Source organism: Megalobrama amblycephala, linkage group LG7 (assembly GCF_018812025.1).
Source record: "Megalobrama amblycephala isolate DHTTF-2021 linkage group LG7, ASM1881202v1, whole genome shotgun sequence".
Lineage (NCBI taxonomy): Eukaryota > Metazoa > Chordata > Actinopteri > Cypriniformes > Xenocyprididae > Megalobrama > Megalobrama amblycephala.
The window spans coordinates 45,002,047-45,024,926 of record NC_063050.1 but is presented as its reverse complement, the minus strand read 5'-3'; the positions used below and the strand labels follow the sequence as shown (position 1 = coordinate 45,024,926).

General features: G+C 37.6%; 1 protein-coding gene across 5 annotated transcripts in view; it reads left to right on the top strand.

Moving 5' to 3' along the window:
- The window catches only part of lrba (LPS responsive beige-like anchor protein), a 270,378-nt gene that overhangs the window by 190,135 nt on the left and 57,363 nt on the right, over window positions 1-22,880 (top strand). For all 5 annotated transcript variants that reach the window (XM_048197706.1, XM_048197710.1, XM_048197707.1 and 2 more), the window contains 6 exons: window positions 3,260-3,377; window positions 3,731-3,833; window positions 6,021-6,136; window positions 6,794-6,906; window positions 17,157-17,297; window positions 19,189-19,308. In XM_048197706.1, the coding sequence (XP_048053663.1) occupies window positions 3,260-3,377; window positions 3,731-3,833; window positions 6,021-6,136; window positions 6,794-6,906; window positions 17,157-17,297; window positions 19,189-19,308 (711 nt within the window). The remainder of the gene's footprint in view (window positions 1-3,259; window positions 3,378-3,730; window positions 3,834-6,020; window positions 6,137-6,793; window positions 6,907-17,156; window positions 17,298-19,188; window positions 19,309-22,880) is intronic.

The window sequence follows — 22,880 nt, the reverse complement described above, 5'->3', positions numbered from 1 at the left end:
CTCGTTTCAGCGGCTGACAGAGACAAATGACAGCACTCAGAAATGACTTGCTGCCTCTTGATCCTAACAGGTTGAGCGGTTTGAAATGACACACACATACATACACATTCCCATTTCGACTTCAGCCTTTTGTTGTCAGTTTGGCGTCAGCATCATGGCCTTGGTTTTTATGTTTTTGTATGAATGGAAGAACATTTCATCCAGAACAAATGTAGACAAAATGGAATAAACAATGAATTTATATCTGTAGAAAAGTCTTTAAAAGTTGTTTTAAACATTTAAATGACTAAAAAGTCACTGTTTGGATTTAAATAAGCAAATAAGAGTCTTGCATTGGATCATTATTGCAGTGATAAATATGGTTCTTGCATGTTATATGTTTGGCAACAGTTCTTTTAATCCTAACTGATGCAGTGTGTAGCTTTTCATTTCTTAAACAGCCATGTAGGAAGATGTATCCCATGGCCATGTATTCCAGGAGGGCAATTCCAAGATTCAACTGGCTCAAATTGTGATGGTTCAGGGAGCATATGAGGAATCATTTTCACACATGATTTGGCTACCACAGAGGCCACAGCTACATTGAAAGTCTTTGGGATGTGCTGGAGTAGACTTTACAGAGTGGTTTGACTCTCTCATTGTCAATGCAAGATCTTGGCCAAAAAATGAATACAACGCTTGATTGAAATAGATGTTGTGATGTTTCAACAACCTTATGCCAATTCCGCTACAAATGCACGCTGTAATCAAAGCTAAAAGCGCTCCAACTATATTATAGTATTATAATATTATAATATTATAATATTATAGTGTGCAACTTTTTTGGCCAGCAGTGTGTATCTTTTCTATTAATCTGCTAGTAACCGATTTTCGGACAACCGTCACGAAAAGCTAGTACATGAGGTAAAAGTTACAAGGTACATCAAGACAAAATATGATATTAGACCCACAACAGACTGTCATATCAATCTACGGCATGTCAAGCCAAGGCACTGCATCATTCCTTTATTCCTTAGGGCTTGAGTAGACAGGAGCAAGATAAAGTGTGAACTGTTGAAGTACTTCGGCTATAGAGATAGAATGAAACATAGATTTTATGGTCTGATGTTCATCTCCAGATGCCCCTTCCAAGTGACTATCATCCGAAAAGAATTAGCAATGAGCTACATTTTTACCGTTTCTTGTTTGTACAATCTGATGTTTTCAGTGATGCAGAAATAGTGGTTTCATTTTTTTTTTCTCATTTTGCCTATTTTCTTATTTTTGATTATTTCTGCCATTATCTAGCATATACTTGCAATAGTGCAAGATTACGGCAAAGATTAAAGCCTTTAATTAACCCTTTAAGTGCACTATTTGCGGTTGATTCTAAATTCAATTATGCATCACAGCCCTGATTTAGCAATTAGTTGGTGCTGATTTGGCACTCAAGATTTGGTACTTTTTTATTATTATAATCAATGTTGAAAATATTTTGTGGAAACCGTGCTTTTTTTTCTTTTTTTTCATCAAAATTATTCGATGTATAGAAAAATCTAACTGACCCCAAACTTTTGGACGGTATATAGTTTATGGCGGTTATCAGCATTAACATGAAAATAATTATCAGCTGTTAGCTAGTATTTGAATACTGGTGCACGTCTACTTGAAGGTGGGCTCTCTTGCCTCTAAACGACCACTTAAAACCCATGCTTAACAGTTTATATTTGCTTAGACTCTTTTAGAATGGCATGTAATTATCTGATCGTGAAGTGTGTGTTATATTATCATGTTGTGTTGAATGGTGTGTGGGTAGGTGGGTGGTTGGGGGCATTAACACTGCTCACATGGGGTTAATTTCATTACCAGTCAATCGCAGCTGCTAATACACAATGCAAACAGACAGATCTTTCAGATGAAGTTCTTCGATTACACTTGGGCACGTGGATTTCATCTTTACGACCCTGTCCGTAATCTCTCAGCTTGTAATAAACTCCTCCATGCTCCTCCACTTCTCCATGATACTTTGGTTAGGTAGCGCATCAGATATCACATTAATGGTGCGGTTTCCATACCAACAGCCTGACAGAGGGGAGATGAGGAAGATAAATAGGAGAGCAGGGCCGTCTCACATGCCGCATGTCAGGGAGTTTGCGGTGGCGAACGGCAGCGTTACCGGGGCGGTGGAACGACCTTAATCCACATTTAATTGAACTCCGGAGACTTTGAAGTGAGTCTGCAGAGCAGACAGGAGCAGTGACATTGCTCTCAGCACACAGCACAGCTGCTGCCCCTCTCTTTCTCTCTTCTTCTATCCTCTTCCCTTTCTCTCATTAATGAGTGCATAACAGTGTTAGCCTTGCTACTGCAAGATCTGAATGTCTGATAAACTCAGCTGTCTATCCGCCCTAATCAGAGCCCCACAGATCAGGTGTGGTTGTCTCTTTCTCCTCTTCTGTCCTAACAACCAATCTGTAATTAAGCTAAATTAGATTTGTGAGAAAATATTGAGGATGTGGAGAAAAAGAAACAGATAAGTAGAGTCTTAAGATAAGACTGGAGTGTTTGGCGCAGCTGAACATCTGTGAATGCAAAATGATACTACATTCATCTTTCTCTCTGTTGTCTCAGTCGTCTCGCAACTAACCAGGAACCAGGATCAAAATGCCATAGTTGGAAGCCAAATTTGGTTGCTTTTACCAAGTTGCAGACAAATATGTAACAACATATTGTAGAATTTGATGTCACCAACAAAAATAAGAATATTTTGCTGTTTATACAGATAAATTTACAATGTATAAATTCCAATAATATTATATTTAGAGAATAATGTTAATATTTTTCTAGCATTGTGTTTTCAACATTTCTTGCACTTTCTGAACAATTTATTTTGGCAGTTCTTATATTTTCTGAGCAATGAAAGTGTGATGATTGTGCAGCAGCAACACGTGATAAAGCCATGTCTCGCTTACACCAACTTGAAGGGCAAATACTGATAGATTTCCAGTTCTCTTGGTACTGATTACCTTTTAGTGAACTGTGGCCTTCCTGCTCCCCTTCAGTGTGTGTCTGAATGGGGATCATTTTAGTGCTTAAAGCATCTCTTTTTCATGAGGACTGATCAATAATACACATTAATCCTGCACTGCTACCCTGAGCATGAGCTATGGGTGATAAATGAACTAAAACCTTCCCTCTGCCCTGCTGGTTTCTTACTCATATTCCCTTTATTTTTTATATTTTCTCTCATCAGTTGTCTTTTTTTGTGTCTCCTGTACAGATTTTAGCCTACACAGAGGGTTTGCATGGGAAATGGCAGTTCACAGAGATCAGAGCAGTTTTCTCTCGCCGCTATCTGCTACAGAACACAGCGCTGGAGGTCTTCATGGCCAACAGGAGTAAGCTCTGATAAGTTGCTGTTCTGGAAAATCTTAAAGGGGGTCATATCACGAGGAATCAAAGATCGTTATATTATAGAAAGCATGATTCAAAACTCCAGAGTTTCAAAAAGCAATTATTATTTTATATATATAAAAAAAACTTTACTAACAATGTCAACCTCAGAGAATAAAAAAGGGAAATTGTTTTTTAATATTTTAATTAAAATTATTTATTTAATTATTTAATAATAAAAAAAAAGTATTAAAATTGAGTTTTTGACATGACTCCTCTACTAAAACTCTACTAAAAATTCTACTTTTTATGTACACACAGTGAATGAAGTATGTTAAATTCTCACTCCTCCCCACAGCGGCGATCATGTTCAACTTCCCTGATGCGGCCACAGTGAAAAAGGTGGTGCACTGTCTCCCCAGAGTTGGAGTCGGCACGAATTTTGGACTTCCTCAGACCAGGTATGTTCTGCATTTCATCTCAATGACACTTGCACAACTTGTGCAGGACCTCCCGGAAGTATGTGATTTGAAGTCTGCCATCTTTCTGCTAGGGCTGTGCGATACGGACAAAAAATTACTATCGCGATGGTTTGATCAATATTGCTATTTTAATCACAATTTTTAAACAGTATTTCCTTACACACATACTATTTTTTTGGAAGCCAGCTTTATTGACGATATTTGTGCTCACCATATCTTTGCATAAATTATATGTGACGGCATCGGTTATTTCTCTGTGCCTTTTTGAATTCTTTTTGTATGTTATGCAGTTCGCAAACGCCTATATTATACTAGATTTTTGTTCACCTGTTTCGGAATGTGTGTGTAAACGTGCTAGACGGTCGTCTTTAACCGTTGCGCTCACGTTTTTGCAGCATGTCACGCATGACACAGTGCTCAACAAAAAAAAAAACGTATCTCTAGACCAGCATCTCATGTTTTTAACCGCATTCTAGGTGAATGGCCTTTACTCTGTTTTGCCACAATGATAGTTTGACAGGTCTTGCAAATTAGCTGGCTCTATGAAACATCATCTCTCCTGTGTCCAAAATATCCCAAACAACAGATGTTATTTTTTTTTGGCCAAATCCTTATCCTGCCCTGAATTCACCTTCTCTTGTTACAGTATGTGCCTTCTTCCATGTCGAAATGGTATAAACCCACTCTGTTCTGTTCTTGTGCTAGATTTAGTCAAGCTGCATTCAGATTGTACACTAAGGGACTGGTGGACAAATCATGTATTCTGCAGTTTAGAAATCGTGCATGCTCACATCGCGATTTTATTACAATTTTGATTAATCACACAGCCCTACTTTGTGCCATCTTTGCTCATGGTTCTGCACTTGCAATCTGTTGGTCAAGCATTTGTTTCTACGTTTGCATACTTCCATAAAGTATATTTCTGCTTGTTTGTATGTGTTAATATGTGTGTGGTGTGGGGGCGGCTGTGACACTGCCTAATTACCTTCACACAAACACAATTCACATCATTTATTTATCTCCCCAACTGAGAAATAAATACAGGGGCGAGTGCAGAGCCTGCAGGGGAGACTGGGAACACAGGAAACACACACACACACACACACACACACACACACACACACACACACACACACACACACACACACACACACACACACTGCTGCAGTTGTAGTTCATCCAAAGAAAAGTTGATTTAGACAAATGAAATTCCATCACAATATCCTTCTAAATCAGTTTTATTATTAAAAGTAAACATTCATTGAAAATAAATAACTATGGGGTAACAGAATATAGTCAATATTGATCAGAGCGGTTTTTGTGTGGCTATATAAGAATGTATGACGTGCAGAGGTATTGACCATTACAGACCGCCCTCTCCCGCCATGAATTCACTTATGGCTTTCTGCTAACATTCGCGTGGCATTTCCTTAGGGCTGTCACAGCGTTGCCTCTGTGTTAGGAGGGGCAAAGGGCAGTGGAAACTTCAGAGAGGCCTAATGACTGTAATCACGCTGGGTGACAGTGATGAATTCTCTAATTTCGCTTTGTTTTAATTGGATGGAGAGTCATTTATTTTAGTGTCCACATATTTGCTTGCACTGTGCATGTTCATTTAACAGGTTCCCACATTACCCATGATGCCATTGTGTGTCTGTGTTCATGTCTGGATTTGGATGTAGGATATATATTCAGAATTCTAGAAGTTTCTAGAATTAGATTCTCATTGATTCTGATTCTGATTGGCTGAGCGATATTTCATATAACAGTACTGGAATGTTTCACTGTTTGTATCAGTCCTGTAGAATTTGAATATTTGCTTCCTATGGTATTTTCATTGGTGCAAAATGGCATAATCATATTATGTCTATTTTTTATGCAAATATTGTATGGTCATGTGTGACTGGGATCCATTGTTGAAATTAAACTTTTTCGGCAGTTACAACTTCTTAAGCCAGCAAAACGCCCGAAAAGTCCTGAACCAGTTTTCCTGGTTGTACATGTTTATATATTATAAAATACACTGAAAACAAATACTTTATTTTGATTTCTTATGTTTGAAATGTCACATTAAATGGCGTATTGTAAATCAACTGATTGGCAAAGACTTGCACATTTCAGGTTACTCTTTGAATTTCTGAATACATTTATTTCTTTCTCTGACAGACGGATTTCTCTGGCCAGCCCGAAACAGCTCTACAAGGCCTCCAACATGACCCAGCGTTGGCAAAGACGAGAGATCCCCAACTTTGAGTATCTCATGTTTCTCAATACCATTTCAGGTAAAAACCAATGATATCTGAATGCTAACCATCAGCAGATGTTCTCCAGCTGAATGTACTAATGAATGATTTACACCTTTGTGTGACACAACAAGCGACAAAAGTTATCTCTTCTGTGTTAATCTGAGTTTGTGTCCTAACCAGCTGTGACTACTGTTGCTAAACATTTTGTTGGTCACTTGGCTTTTATTTTTTGCTGTGTTGGGCCACATAGTCTCACCCAGACTGAAACCTCATTGGACCAAAGCCCTGCAAATGGAATATCGTCTTTAGGACATAGAGTTAGACAACTAATAAAGATTGGAAAGGAATTTGGGCAAATACTAAAAGGCCAGATCTCTGAAACTAAAAACTGTTTCTTCAGTCATGGTACACTGAAAAATAATGGATGTAGACTTTGTCACTCAGAAATTGCTAGTAAATTAATAATAATAGACAATTACAAAGAAACGGCAAGTAACACATTGAAGTAAACTTGAAATTTTATTGTATTGAATAGTTTTTCTCCGTAATAATCTTTGTATTTACAACTTTGCAAAATCATTTTCAGTGACTCTATTTCAGGGACTCTATGTACATGATGACGAAGTGTAATCATGGTCATGAGAATGGTAACAAGACTCAAGGATTTGTGTTTTGACACTCCTTGTGTTTCAGGTCGTACATATAATGATCTGAACCAGTATCCTGTGTTCCCCTGGGTAATCACCAACTACGACAGTGAAGATCTCGACCTCACCCTGCCCAGTAACTACAGAGATCTGTCCAAGGTAAACACATGACCACATACACGCACACAAACACTCTGAGCCAATAGCCTGAACCTCAGACAACTCCTGCAGATTCAAAGACGGACATGAAGGACATGTCTGAAGTAAAGTTTTGAAAACACGAATACACGGGAGTATTTGTGTGTGAACCCTGTCCGGCAGCTTTAACGATGAGGCTGAGCCTGATAGACAGACGTAACTGTCTAGCGAGGGAGGGAATGACTGCCGCTCTAGACCCATCACTGTGAGTCTGACCGTACATGTAGTAAAGCGCTTGCGGCCACGTGCACCTCACCTCATGCCAGGCACCCTCAACCGCAGACAAGTCAGATAATGGACCCGTGTCTCTCCTCCTCCCCTCTCCCCCTCAATCAACCCCTCAGAAGCCCCCTACATCCCGCCTCTCACCTCCTCCCCCATTCCCGTTAGCCAGCCAGCCTCCCTAAGGAGCTAATTAATGAGCGTAGTAGTACTTGAGCTAACCACACAGACAGACTGACACAGCTCACTGCTGGGAACACCAGACCTGCCTTTGTCTCTCTGTCTCTCGCTCAATACATAGGTATCTTAAATTGTATCACACCATTTGAAGGCAGATCAGCAGGATTTATATCTTTTGCCGATATTTTTGTTTTTTGGTCTCTTCCTGATTTCTGAACAGTATGAGTCTTACACTCTTTTCTTTTAAAAACAGAACTTTAGGTGGCGTGAAATCATATTACTGGCCAGTCACTTGATGCTTATACTGAAGAGCAGGGTTACCAACGTTTAATATAATCGTGATATATATATTTATAGTAAATATGCTACAATTCAGTGGCAGCAATTGAGATGTACACTAACGTTCATATGTTTGGGGTCAGTAAGACCGATGCTGCATTTATTTAATCAAAAATACTGTAAAAACAGTAAGATTGTGAAATATCATTTTTCAGTTTTCAATTTGAATTTCCAACAGCCATTAGTCCCGTCTTCAGTGTCACATGATCCTTCCGAAATAATTTTAACATGCTGATATGGTCCTCAGGAACATTTCTTGTTATTATCGATATTGAAAATGGTTGCCTAATATTTTTGTGGAAACTCAGATAATTTATTTCAGGATTCTTTGGTGAAACTGGATTATTTATTTGAAATAGAAATATTTTGAAAAATTATAAATGTCTTTACTGTCATTTTGATCAATTTAATGCATCCTTGCTGAATAATAATAATAATAATAATAATTATTATTATTTTAATTGACACATATTTTACCCCATTAGCTTTTTGACAATTTTTTTTTTTTTTTTTTTGAAATAGACAAAAGTGGCTACTTGCAAAATTCTTCTCTTTGAATGGTTTCTGTAGATGTGTAGTAGTGCAGCGTGTTAAAAGTTTTTTTATTCATTTTATGGGCCCTATAATACACCCGGCGCAATGCGACGCAAGGCGCAGCGCAAGTGTGTTTGCTAGTTTGCGTCCGGCGCGTTTTCCCGTTCAGCGCCACGTCCTTAAATTAGTAAATGCATTTGCGCCAGTTAGTGTGCCCATGGGCATGCTGGTCTAAAAAAGAGGTGTGTTCAGGCGCATTGCCGGCGCATTGCTATTTTAAGGAGCTGAAAATAGACTGCGCCATAGACCAACTCAAACCTGGTCTAAAGTCTAAAGTCAATGGCGCAATATTTTTTGTTAGAGCGCGTTGGTAGAAACTGCGCCTCTGGGCGCGTCCACAGTGCGCGTTGACTTTGCTTATTACACACAGGGATGAGCATCACACAAACATGCCAAATATTAAAAACAAAAGGATTACAGTGTAAAAGAATCACTGATAAGCCATGCAATATCGCGTTCAATATCGACGGCGATACATATCGATATTGAACGCGATATTGCGTGGCTTATCAGTGATCTACGGCTCTGTCTATTAAATGCCGCTCCATTTGAAAGCAGGTGATGGCGATTTAGCGGTAATCAGGGAACCGGCTTTACTGAAGAAATGCGCGTGACAAAAGCATTCGATACATCGCCCAGGCCTAAGGCTACATAAATATAAAAATGTAATGATGAATAGTCATTGCGTGTATTAGAATTAGGCTACCTATTTTCAATTCAGCCTATTACTACTTATAATGATGAACGAAATTGGCTAATTAATTGAACAATCGTGCCAATACACACACATATATATTAACTGACTCATCACGCGGAGCTATTTGAAAGCCTGCATCCAATGCAGACGACTGAAAGATTGACTGGCCACTTAACAAATTCCGCCATGTAAATAGCAATCCTCCATGGCGCGAGTGCATCTCGCTCTTAAAGGGAATGGGAGATGACACTCTGATTGGTTTATTGAACGTTACGCCCATTACTCATTAAGAGAATAGGGACAACCCATTTCAAAAATGCGCCCCGGCGCACGGACCGTTTTTCCGTCGTTAAAATAGCAAAAGTGGATTTGGACACGCCCTGAGTGCACCTGCGCCGTGCGCTTTACACTTTGCGTTTAGATCGTTAAAATAGGGCCCTATGTCTTAACGTTGGTTATTTTACATTTTTCAAAGTCCTTTTTTTGTATTCCAGAGGTTCAGTATGGACTCTGAATATTAGACCCCACTGTATATCGAATGTATTAACAAATGATGACTAGAGGTACTGCATCTTATATTATAATATAGCATATTACAACAATCTATGGTTAAATTTTGGTTGCCTTTTCTCCTAATCCACATTACAGCTATTCAAACAAGGACAGTGTTCTCCTAAATCAGGACTCAGACTCAAATACTTCAGGCCAGTGAATCGAGTTTATTCTCCTGGTTGATCATTCTGTGGTCCTGACCTTGGTCTAATTGCAATCGATTGTTGTGTAGTGAGTTTACCCCTGAACTACTAATAGCTGCTTTGCTGAAGTGACAGTGATTAACCAGGATTAGCCAGAAGATAGAACATGCTATTTCAGTCTTATCTGTTCTATCCTGATGATGATGATGATGATGATGATGATGATGGATATTATCATTTTAATTAAATGTGTTTCACTTGTGTTTGTATCTCAAAACCAGTGTCTTGAAGAGCTCCTTTCTCAGTGTAGACCTGATAAATATTTCATGTCAAGGAGCTGGGGGGCACTCCTCCAAAAGAATGCTCTTTACTTGCATTGCACCATTTGTGTAATTGAGTTGCAGGACAAAAGTTGTGTTTTAAAACGCCTCCACCGTCAAACTCCACTTTAAAAGTGCTTGTGAAATCTTGCCAGTCACTGCCTCAAAAATGACCATCAATTTTGTGTAATGGTGGCCAATGGAGGGAGGACAGAGGATTACTTTTAGAGCTCAGATGATCGAACGAGTGTCCACTCTGACCCAAAATGGCAGAATAAATCAGTTCTAAGAGGCAGGAAAACAAAGGACTGAGAGATAATGGAAGATGAATTCCTGTGCAAAAAGAACCATGAGGTTTCAGAAGTCACCCTTACTGTCTTCCGTCTGAGATCATTGCTCACGTATTGCTCTCCAGTGGAGATTTATATGTATGATGCTATCTGTATCTTCTGCGTTGCCCTTAGCAAAGAATTGTCTCAGTGTTTTACCAATTCAGATCCGGCAAGCACCACGTTTCTTTTAGGTACAATATAGGTCTCTGCAATATATGACGGATATAATTAAAATCTTTAATCTATCTATCTATCTATCTATCTATCTATCTATCTATCTATCTATCTATCTATCTATCTATCTATCTATCTATCTATCTATCTATCTATCTATCTATCTATCTATCTATCTATCTATCTATCTATCTATCTATCTATCTATCTATCTATCTATCTATCTATACGTCCATCGTATAATATATATATGTGTGTGTAGTAAGCTAACAATGTCTTGTAAGTGTCTAATCTGTTAGAGTGGCCAGTTTGGTCTCATTGTTAATACGCAGGTATTAATTCATAACATTTACAAGAACAAAACATACATTTTTGTACATTTGGATAGATTCTGAAACAAACAATATGGATGTATTCACAACGTTTAAACCATAAAATATTTACAAATCTTTTATATCATAGATATTTGTGTACTTGCCCTTCTACCATTTTATAGATGCATTTTAGATCCCTTAACCCTTCCCCCAAACCCAAGCATAACCATTTATAGAGAATATAAAAGAAATATTTAAAACGTAATAGACAGAAATGTGTGGGAAAATTAAAATTGTAATAACAATAGTGTTAAAAATATATTTTGAGTTGCTAATTGCTCTCCTATCTCTCTAAAACTACCCATAACCATTTCTTAAAAATATGTACAGTTATAAAGAGAAACATAACAATGTTATGATGTATTTATTGCAAAACGTCAAAAGTGGTACCAAAAGTAGCCCAAATGACGATGTTACAGTCGCAGTCCTCTTTGGTGGTATACAATAGTTTTGTATGAGCTAAAGAGCAGAATTAAAGTTATTAATTGCTGAAAATATTAATTCGATCCACTCTGTGAAGGCTCATATTTCTCACTCAAATGACCAATCAAAACACGGTATGTTGCAATCTGTGACAAAGCAGATATTGAGGTGGAAGTTTTTAAATGTATAACCAGTACGGGATTTGATGTTTATGGTCACTACTGAAAATGAAGATGAAGATCACTAAATTTGTGAATTTATGTATTTTATGGTTTTATTGTCAGTCACAGGATAGGACTATACTGAGAAAATGTCCCACAGCAAACAAAAAATAAATACTACTTTATAAATAATGGTTAAATGTTTACAGAAATTATATTCTTTTTAAGGCTTTAAAGTGCAGTTTTGCTTAACTTTATGTAATCCTTCGAAACAAGTTTGCAGCAGAAGTTACACAGAGCAGAACAAAATGTTTTCATTTCATATTAAATAGATTAGTAAATTGCATTTAATAAATGCGACTGAAACGTAATGCCATTGCTATGATAGATGAAAAACAATAGAATCAAAATATTAATGCCACGATTTAAGAATAAGTATTCATATACATTTGTACATCTCTAAAGTTGTTCATACGTAAATAATTTACATTTTAGTGTTGTTCATATCAGTATTGCACATTACAGTGTCTATGGAAATGTAAGTAAAACCACACTTAAAAAAATACAAATAGTGGCAGACAGCTATCTTTCACCCAATACATACTTGGACAAATAAATATACACAGAGACAGAGCCAGCACACAGCTTGGAAGCATATCTCTTTATTTATTTATTAATTTGTTCTTCCCCTCTGCTGTTTCTTTGCAATGGCTTCTTCCCACTAGGTTAAAAGACAACAGTCCTATAAACCGTCCTACATCACCCTCGCCTTTGTTTCTTTCTCATTCCCTCCCTCCCTCAAACTCTCTCTCTCGAGTTTTGACAGCCTTGCCTTTATGTTCAGTCAAGCTTTCAAGCCTTAGGGAGAAACGGAGGCCGAGCAAGAGCCCACCCCTCCCTCTGCATCGAACAACAGCAAATCTCAACAATCTTTATTACAACTGCTTTATTCATGCTGTTGACATAGGCAATAGCAGTGTATGGCCAGTGGACCATGACAACACAGTCTTGCCTGTGAAGGCCATCTGAACCTTGTATAAGCTGTGTGTCTTCCCTCTTTTTGCCCTTAACCCCTCCTGCTCTCTTGTCGTCTGCGTATGCCACATCCCAGCACTGCTTTGATAGAAGCAGGTCATGTGGGACCTTTTACACAGCGAGGTGAAATTGCCATAGACGCTGTGTCACATGCACTGTCTTTCCTGCGGGCAGAGGAATGTGCTTCATGAATTTATGTTCCTTTTGTTTCATCGTTATGACCCCACTGGCTTTCTTATCATAAACTCTAACCTCTTCATGACATCTGGTGCAGCCAGAGTTATCACGGCAGCCAGAAAGAACAAAACTGACACAACTGAGTGATCTCACCAAAATGGATTAGATAGCAAATGGCAACACAAATGTTACTCCTCTGTTCATTTAATGTCGTGGATGATACGGAAGTAGCGAGGTTATTTATTTTTTCTATATTGTGACCTTATGTGCATCCAAGTGAAATTGACTATCGCAAAGAAAAAAATGTAGGGCGGAGACTTGGTTCTATCCATCAGTTGTTGATTGGATGGAGGCCGATCTGAATTCGAATTTGCATTTGACTATAAGAAAGGGACTTGATTTAAGTGGACTAAATGATTGGAGAAGTTTGATTAGTAGGGGTGGGAAATCTTTGGTGCCTTACAATTCGATTCAAATCGATTCTTGAGGTCATGATTTGATTAAAAATCGATTCTCAATTTTGAATCAAATTTTAATTTGATATATGCATAGATTTGATTCTAGTTTACTGTTTTGTGTTACTTTTCCTATTTGACTGCAGAAGACAATTTAATGTCTTGAAGAAAAATTCCCACCGAATCAAATGTGAACCTTTTCATCCCATTTTAGTCAACTGAGTATTATAAAATAAATGCCATTTAAGCTGACTGCAGTCATAACACACATGACTGACAGTCTTCTGTAATAAAGCAAGGCTGGTAATTTTATTTTATTTTTGATATTAGAAATAGGAACAAAGAAGCAAGTTAAAAACAACAGGACAAATACAATAGAATTTTTTCAGATAGAGTAGCCTAGGTTTATTTGGCATGTAGTAAGAAATACTACATAAATTGAATAATCAAATGTAAAAATAAAACACTGTATAGTCTTTACTGTATGAATTAAATCTAAATTGATTCATATTAAAAATACAATTTTTTTTTTTTTAATTAAAATTAATGAAACCAACGGCAACCGTTATGAGGCCGCTGCCCCTTTAAGAATGAATGCACAGATCTAATATACTGTTACACATCCAATTTTCTCCTAACTTTTTACATTCGCGTAGGACATAACAGACTGCGTTTAGATAAATACTCCACACAATGTGCATTTTGACATAATTGTGTGTGAATCTGACCGTGCAAGCGCAATAAGGTGTGAAAAAGAACAAAATTCAGGATCGTATGCATTTGAGAGGCGGCATCGGTGCTTGCGCTTTGACTTATTGTGATAAATAAAACTCTAACATTTCAATAACTTTAAGTAGTACTGCGAAGTTAAAGAAGTGCTTTAGAAAAACTATTTTTTAAATTTGTGAATCGATGCGAATCGGTTGATGATAGAATCGTGATTCATATGCGAATAGTTTTTTCCCCCCAACCCTACTGATTAGAAATAACTAACTCAAAAAAAAAAAAAAAAATGCATGGCTTGAATCGTTCAAAATAAGAACATTCAGATGCATTTAGAAAATAGGGCAAATTTCCATTTAATGCCGACTTTAATTGTGATATTGTAATAACAGCAAACTAAATAATATGATTTGCTGATATGAAATTTAATATTTAATCCAGTATATTAAGAAATGTATGATGGGTAACATCCTATACTAGTGTAGTAACAGATGAAAGAAAAGGTATCCTGGCTTAGGCATAATATTATATTTGTACATTAACAAAAATAGCACTGAATGTATTGACCTGTTTCTACACCCTCACATTGATGTAGTTAATGGCATATTGATTTGCCCTACATTACAGCATTTACTACCCTTTCAACTGAGCACTAGATACACATTCACACCTTCTCTAATTAGTCTTTCATCCATATACAAATACTGAAACTTCCTAATTCTTATGGCACAGTTTCATTAATTCATTCATTCACATATTTATTTTGATAAAGTAGATAAAAAAGTTCTTTATTTAGTGTTTAGTCATTTAGCGTATTTAATCTAGTAATCATTCTACTATCATTCTTTCTGTTACTTCGGCTATTATATATTTGGATTTATTTGCAAATATCAATGATGTTTGCCTGCCACAATTTACCCGACCCTGTTACAACCTGTGGAAGTTTAAAAGAATGGTTTGCATACATTTTCATCATGGCACTAGTAATTTGTTACAAATGATAGAGAAATGTTATAACCATGTATATATCCAGGTCTAGTGAAGCACATTTCTGGCATTTAAATAGTCGAATCAGGTGCTTAGATCACAGTGGATGCACATTTTTGGGGCTGTTTTGCCTAATTTGTTTGTGCTATTACCTGATTTGAATAAATCCTTTCATGAATCATGTGCATATAAACAAAGCTATCAGTCGCAATTCACAAATTCCTCTATCAGAAACCCTGAATTTTGATCAGCATGGTGAAGTCCACATACTGATAGCTACTGGCAGTCTGTTCAGATTTGCAGTCTAATTAAAAACATTGGGGCAGCTCATTTATTTGAGCCGTCACTAGAGAAATATTCAGCAGTGCTGCCAGAGCGTATTAGGGTCGGTGGTGTGCGTTCACTCCATCACACTGCGCTGGGGTATGGGGATAACCCTGATGAACGACACTGTCATGAAACCCTATTGTACAGGAGTGCCTCCGACGGTAATTTACTGCCGTAAACAACACGAGGGGCTCGCACGAACACACACTCATATACATGCACACAAATTTACACATTCACATAGAAACACACTCTCTCACACACACTGAGCTATGACAGAGATGTTTTTTATCCTGCTCACCCTTTTCTTTCTTTAATGAGGGTCCTGTTATTACCGCAATCAATCAGTTAAATCGCGCAATGTTTAATTCAGTATGTGTTCTCACCGTAGTTGCCACAAGAGAGCAGACCGTGTGTCATTGTCAGCCCAGGGCTGCATTCCAGTTTAACACACACACACACACACACATACACACACAGATTGCATTTGAGTGCATGCAGCATGAGTCTATTACATTTCAGTGGCAATTATTACAAGCTTTAATGATTTACAATCAAACGTTAATTAAACAGCGCTCCTTTTTAAATCCCAATTAAATCCAAGATATAGTTTAATCACGATTATATTAGAATTAGTGGAATATAATTAACCTCTATTTTTAAAATTAGACCCAAAGCCCTTGGCCTTGTTGCACAGTGTTAAATCTCACATAAATGCCCGCACACATGGACACATATGCACAGTGGAGCATTAAAAGATACAACTGCATTGTCATAGCACCATTGTGATCAATAGATAAACAGCTGAGGGCCCTCATTACAGAGCTATGATATGAGAAGGAGATTGAGATGGTCAATCTGTCCTGCCCACTCTCATTTCAAGGAACTTCATCATTCCGTTACTATTGATCAAACTAAGGAATGAGAGACAGACAGAGAGCTGCAGTCATTTTCAAGAGTAATAAAGACTCAGCAGGGTAATAACAATACATATAAATGAGTATTTAAATAATGACCTGCTTCCATATGCTGAGTTTCTTCAGATCAATAAAGAATTCAAGCAGCTAATCAATGCTTTTCATCCAACCCAATGCAGGACAAGATTAGATTAGTATTAGGCTTATATAAATGTGACATATTAACTTCCATATGAACTCCCTTGCCTTATTCTGAAAATAGCCTTTGCTTCTAATGGGCAACACTATTATGAATGTACAAATATGCACTTACTGTTCAAAATTAATTATTTTGCAAGGATGCATTAAATGATGCAGATTTCAAATAAATGCTGTTCTTTTGAACTTTCTATTTCTCAAAGAATCCAGGAAGAAAATGCATCTCTGTTTACACAAAAATATTAAGGAGTATATATGTTTTCAGCATTGAAAATAATAAGAAATGTTTCTTGGAAACCAAATCAGCATATTAGAGTAATTTCTGAAGGATCACATGACACTAAAGCCTGGAGTAATGGCTGCTGACAAATCTGCTTTTCCATCAACGGCAACAGTTATTTTGTTTGGTCAGAAACAAGATTTGGTCACACTTCATTTTAAGGTGTCTGTTACAGTGTAATTATACAGCTAAGTATAACTGCGTAATATTAATTAGCAACATGTACTTACTATAGGGTTAGGATTAGGGTTTAGTTTGGATTAGTTGCTTCTAATTATGCATAATTTACTGTTAGTAATATAGTAAGTACAGGGAACAGGGACACTGTGAAAAAAAGTTTAACCTAAGATTTTTTTTTTCTTTTTTTTCTCACAGCTACACAGAGATATTGATCTTTAAAATAATCTATCATTAATCTATTATTGAAACTTAACAGCTGCACTAAATGTATTTTACATAAATTATTGTCATTAACAAATTATTATTTTACTCCCAACCCAACATTACTTTTCTCATATTTAATGCCTGTTGGCCTTGTTTGCTTTGGTTCTTTAATGCAGTTTTATGTGTTTTCCCAAAATGTTGTCTTTTCTCATTACAGCCCATTGGTGCACTCAACCCAAAGAGAGCTGCATTCTTCTCAGAACGTTTTGAAACATGGGAGGATGAGCAGGTGCCCAAATTCCACTACGGCACACACTATTCCACCTCCAGCTTTACTCAGATGTGGCTACTCAGGACTGTAAGTTGCATGCACACACACACACACACACACACAGACATGCTTGTTTTTGTGAATTATGGGGACATTCCATAGGCGTAATGGTTTTTATACTGTACAAACCGTATTTTCTATCACCCTACACTACCCCTACCCCTAAACCTAACCATCACAGAAAACTGTGCACATTTTTACTTTCTCAAAAAACTCATTCTGTATGATTTATAAGCCTTTTGAAAAAACGGGGACATGGGGTAATGTTCTCATAAGTCACCCTCTCCTTGTAATACCTGTGTCATACCCATGTCATTATACAAATTTGTGTCCTGATATGTCACAAAAACACACACACACACACACACACACACACACACACACACACACACACACACACACACACACACACACACACACACACACACACACATGCAGTCACATGCATATATCATGCACAACAGTTTGTCTAACACCAAACTGCACAAAACAAAATTCCAGTTTTTAAATCTTTTTTTTTTTATAGCATCAGAGATAAAAGCCTGTAAGTGTCCCATTTGTCAGTGCATTATTTTACTTTCTTTAATGTTTATTTTGTCATAAAATCTGTTTGTGTGGGACAAATAAGTGGGACATGATCATAATTGTCCAAATGATTTGCCACTTCAAAAGGGTTTTAAAACAGACAGTGACTCTGTGCTCTTCATGCTGCAGCAAAATGCTACACATTCATCATGTGATCTGTTGTGAATCACATTGCAACTAATTGTTGTTTATAATTGGGCATGTGTGTGTGCTCAGTCAGGTTGATTTATTGTTATATTGAAATGTAGGCCTTATCTGCATACTAACAAACTCAGAACACATCGCTCATCTTCCCTCCATCCTTTGTGTACTAATATCTGCAAAGAACAAAGACATGACACTCTGGAGGAAAAACACTTCATGGTTTATAACAATATTTTTGAGCGAGCATAAGCAGTTCTATATTAGTTTTACAGTTATGAAGTTCCATAATCTTCTGCTACTCTCAAATCCTTTGTTCAGTGTCAGTTACTCTGCATTTAAATTAGGTCTGTGTTTTATTTTTCAAATTTATTTTTAATGTATAGTCTATTCACATGTTCCATATAAATTCTTCACATAAAGAGAGAGAGCTAGAGGTCACTAACCCATTTCTGGCCATCCCTGTAATTGTTACAGTTTTTCACTTTCATTGCCATTCCCTGTTGGCCCATTGTATTGATCCCATCTCATTATTATCAGGCTTATCCCAAATCCACTTCACCAAACACCCTAATTCATGTACCATAGCACAAATCAGCAACCTCGTGATATTGAGGCTCTTGACAGAGAAAAGGAGGGCGTTAAATTCAGTCAAGCACCCAAAAGCTTCTGCGTAATTAGGATATTTTTCTTTCATGGTGTAGCTTACCGGGGTGCTATTCACTCTAATTGCGTCCTTCTCATCGGGGAGGTATTGTTTCAAAAGAACCACCTATTGATTCTGCACAAACAAGATTAAGCATGATTAGAAAAGAACAAATAATGCACTTGTAAAGGCTTTACTGTCTGACCGGGGTTAATAACAGGTTTCTTTAGCATTCAGGTCCTTTTTTTTTGGAGAAGAGGATGTCATTTAGTGCACACAAATTAGGATCATATTGTGTAGGGCTTTGTTATGAACAGCAGGCATGTATGCTAAATAAGAGCTTTGACTGGGTTGCACTTAGTGAAAAATGTTTAAATTGGAGCCTAAATATTGATCAAAGTAGACTCGTAGTTATTAAATACATGATCTTTGTTTAGTGGAATTTGCCCTGTAGTTGTTTTAGGTCATAACATGACTTTTTAATACACGTTTTAGCATGAATGTGTGTGGAAAGTCAGACATTTTTTTCTCCTCTCTTATTCTCAGGAGCCTTTCACAACATTCTTCCTGAATTTCCAAGGTGGGAAATTTGACCATGCAGATCGCACTTTCTCCTCAGTGTCCAGAGCCTGGAGAAACTGCCAGAGGGACACTTCTGACGTGAAGGTACGTCCACGTATGTGCACGCACACGCATGCAGTATGTATGAATTGTCATATTATCATCGAAATGCTTCATATTTTTACTTTAAGTTTAATTTTATTGTTACCGTATCCATATTTATACACATGCACAAACCTGTGCTTATTTCTTCTTAGTCTGGTATCAGCCAGTCCCTGGCCTGGATTTGGTTTTCGTCTGCTTGATATTTTGTTTTTCACAAATGTGGAGACTATTACATGATTAGACGTTTCTCTAGTGAGTTGACTTCCTCTTGGTAACCGGAGCTTGCTGGGCCTTGGTGTGAGGGCAGTCGTCATGGAGACACTGCAGCTCTCTGGCCGGCTGCCCCCATCACCTCTCCATAAAAACTGGCCCTAGCATATGTACGGTCACAACCAATCCTTGTCATGCTACCATGAAAGCGTCAAGGGTCCTTGATCAAAGCTTTAAACTAATCTTGATTTCAAACTTCCCCCTTTCCTCCCTTACACTCTCCCTCGCGAAACCCTTCATAACACCCTAACCCTCAGCTGAACCTTTTGTCGTTCGGCCCCAAACCAAAGTCAGACAGCAATCCCAACTTTGCACTGTAGCCCCTCAGAGGCCCTCAAAGTGCTATGCATTGACTTAAGCAAATGTCCAGACCTCTTGAAATATTCATTACAACAGACAGCCATTTTGTTAGCACGCTCGTTGCATGCTGGCCTTATTTTGGGGGCTGATTGCACTCATTTGATAAAAAGACATGTGGCTCACATTACATGGTCACACTTGATACCAAAAGCTTACTCAAAGCCCAGTTTGGTTTCTGCGTAAGGTTGTCACTGTGCATCAGCATAACAGGATTGGCACACATCAAAACTGAGCGGAGGACTTGACTAAAAACCTCGAAATCACCACCAGTTTATTTGACTTTGAAGCTGTGGAACATTTCAAACATGCTTTGCTCAACCTTGCAAAAAAGGTCTGATAGGTGCAAATGAGAAGCAAAGAAGTGCCTTCAAATGTAATAATGTATCAATTTGCCATGCTTTTATCCCTTTTTTTAAAAACAAAGCAAAAAGCACAGCAGTCCCTCCACATTTAGAAACACCCCCTCATTCTACTAAGGGGTGAAAAGCCTTTAGCAGTTTTTTGTGTCCAGGCTAAAGAGAGCTATAATGGCGTAAAGCCATGATCCTGTCTGTCTCTAGCCAGGCAAACTCTGGCCTGACCTTTAACCTCCATCCCCTGACCCCCGTGCACTAGGCTGAAAGCAGTGCGGACACTGAAAGTTTCCCCTCAGGGGAATCAGAGAGGACCTAAGAGGGGGCCCAGGGGCACCCCTCTCTATTGACCCGCAGCAGGACAGGATTTTGGATCACAGGTTTTGCCCTCTGACCAGTTCTGCTCAAGGGCCATTGCACATAATAGCTCCTCCCGTACCCCCGGTCTTGGTCTCTCTCTCCCCCACCACTGGTTAAGTGGCTTGGGGTCTTTGTGCCGCCAGTGAAGACGGCAAATTTACGCCAGACTTTATACATGAACCTTAGGGCGCCTGGTGCCATTGTAAAATTGTGACCTTTTTGTTTTCAAGACTTCGGCTTTAAAGAGAGGACCAGAAAGAAGCAAGGCAGGAGGCCAGTTTTGAACTTCCATCATTTGTTTGCTAACCTAATTGGCCACTAGCTATGCACTGTGGAGCTGTGTTATATATACGTAGCATTCAAATTTAGGGTCTCTGTATGTGTTATGTTAAATTAAATAAATTAAATTAAATTAAATTAAATTAAATGTATAGTTTAAATTCTTCTTATGTGGATTTTTAAATTTAGGCCTAAAATGTTATTCTTCTACATAGAAACATTAACCATGTAGTTTTTGCTCTTAGCTTTGGCATGGACCCATCATAGAGAACAGTAGATTGGTTCAGATGTCAGTCTGTGATACAGAGTGTGTGATAGACTGTCAGTTAGATGGTTATCCCAAGGGACTCATGTTTCGGCAGAGCAAGAGCTTGTTTATCCTCCTAGTACTAACTTAACATTTACAGCTTGAGTGTGTTTATGTGAGTGTGTGTATATGAATTTATAAGATATGATAAGATGCAGAGAGACAGATGAAAGGAAGAGTTACTAATTCAAAAGTTACTGAATTACGGAATGTCCCATTTAAAGCAAAAAACAAACAAACAAAAAACTTTACCATTAGACCAACATCTCATATTTAATTAATTTTTGCTCATCCGTGGATTTGCCCAGTGACATAAAAAAATCTTGAGACTGACGGGGACAGATATTGGAATTAAGTTATCAAATGATACATGTCATTTTTGAGCACTTAAAGGATTAGTTCACCCAAAAATGAAATTTCTGTCATTAAGTACTCACCTTTGTGTCGTTCCAAACCCATAAGACCTTCGTTCATCTTTGAAACACAAATTAAGATGTTTTTGATGAAATCCAAGTTTTTTTTATCCCCCATAGAAAGTAACATAATTACCGTCATTCAAGGTCCAGAAAGGTATTAAAGACATTATCAAAATAGTCAATGTGTCTACAGTGGTTGAACCTTAATGTTATGAAGCAACAAGAATACTTTTTGTGTGCAAAAATAAAACAAAAATAGCGACTTTATTCAACAATTTCTTCTCTACCCTGTCAGTCTCATACGCAGTTGACGCAGTGAATGTAGTTCAGCGCTTCCTTGTTTACGTCCGAACGCCGTATTGGCCGAACACTGTTCACGTGAGCACCATGACGCATACCTGTGATGCTGACGCAGGAGATGGCCAGTAAAGAGAAATACTGACTTTATTGTTGAATAAAGTCATCATTTTTGTTTTGTTTTGTTTTTGCGCACAAAAAGTATTATCATTGCTTCATAACATTAAGGTTGAATGACTGTAGTCATGTTGACTATTTTAATAATGCTTTTAATACCTTTCTGGACCTATGGGAGATTAAAAAAAAAACTTGGATTTCATCAAAAATATCTTAGTTTGTGTTCTGAAGATGAACGAGGGTGAGTATTTAGTGAACTAATCCTTTAAATTGATCAGAAAAAAATTGTTCCCTCAAAACACTGTAGTTACACAATAAAAGATCATGTTAAAATATATATGTTTTCATAAGCTTTAACTTGCGATTTCATGTTGCTGACTTTCCTTTTTCCACTTTCCTCAACACTTTTTAAAACAATGTGACGCCCATGCACGTCATAAAGGAAGAAAGAGGTTTAGTGATGTTTACCATGTTTTGACTGCAGTGTGCCACTTCTGTTTTGATGTTCTTCATCTGGATGACGTGCAGTCACCCTTTCTGTGAAGATTTTTAAATATAAAACTGGAGTAGCTCCAACCGGATCTCTCATTCCGAGTGGCAGCGTGGTGCAGATTAAAGGCTAAAGATTCAAAGAAGGAATAACTGATTCCTCCAGTCCTGATTCCCATTTAATGAGCTGTTATATTGGATAGGTATCTAGTATGTTTAGAAATACTTGAAACTGGATATATCTGTATTGCACAATAAACTACATTTCTTTCATGTTTACTTTCTTGTTTGGAAGGAATTATTAAATGAGATTCAGTGAATACA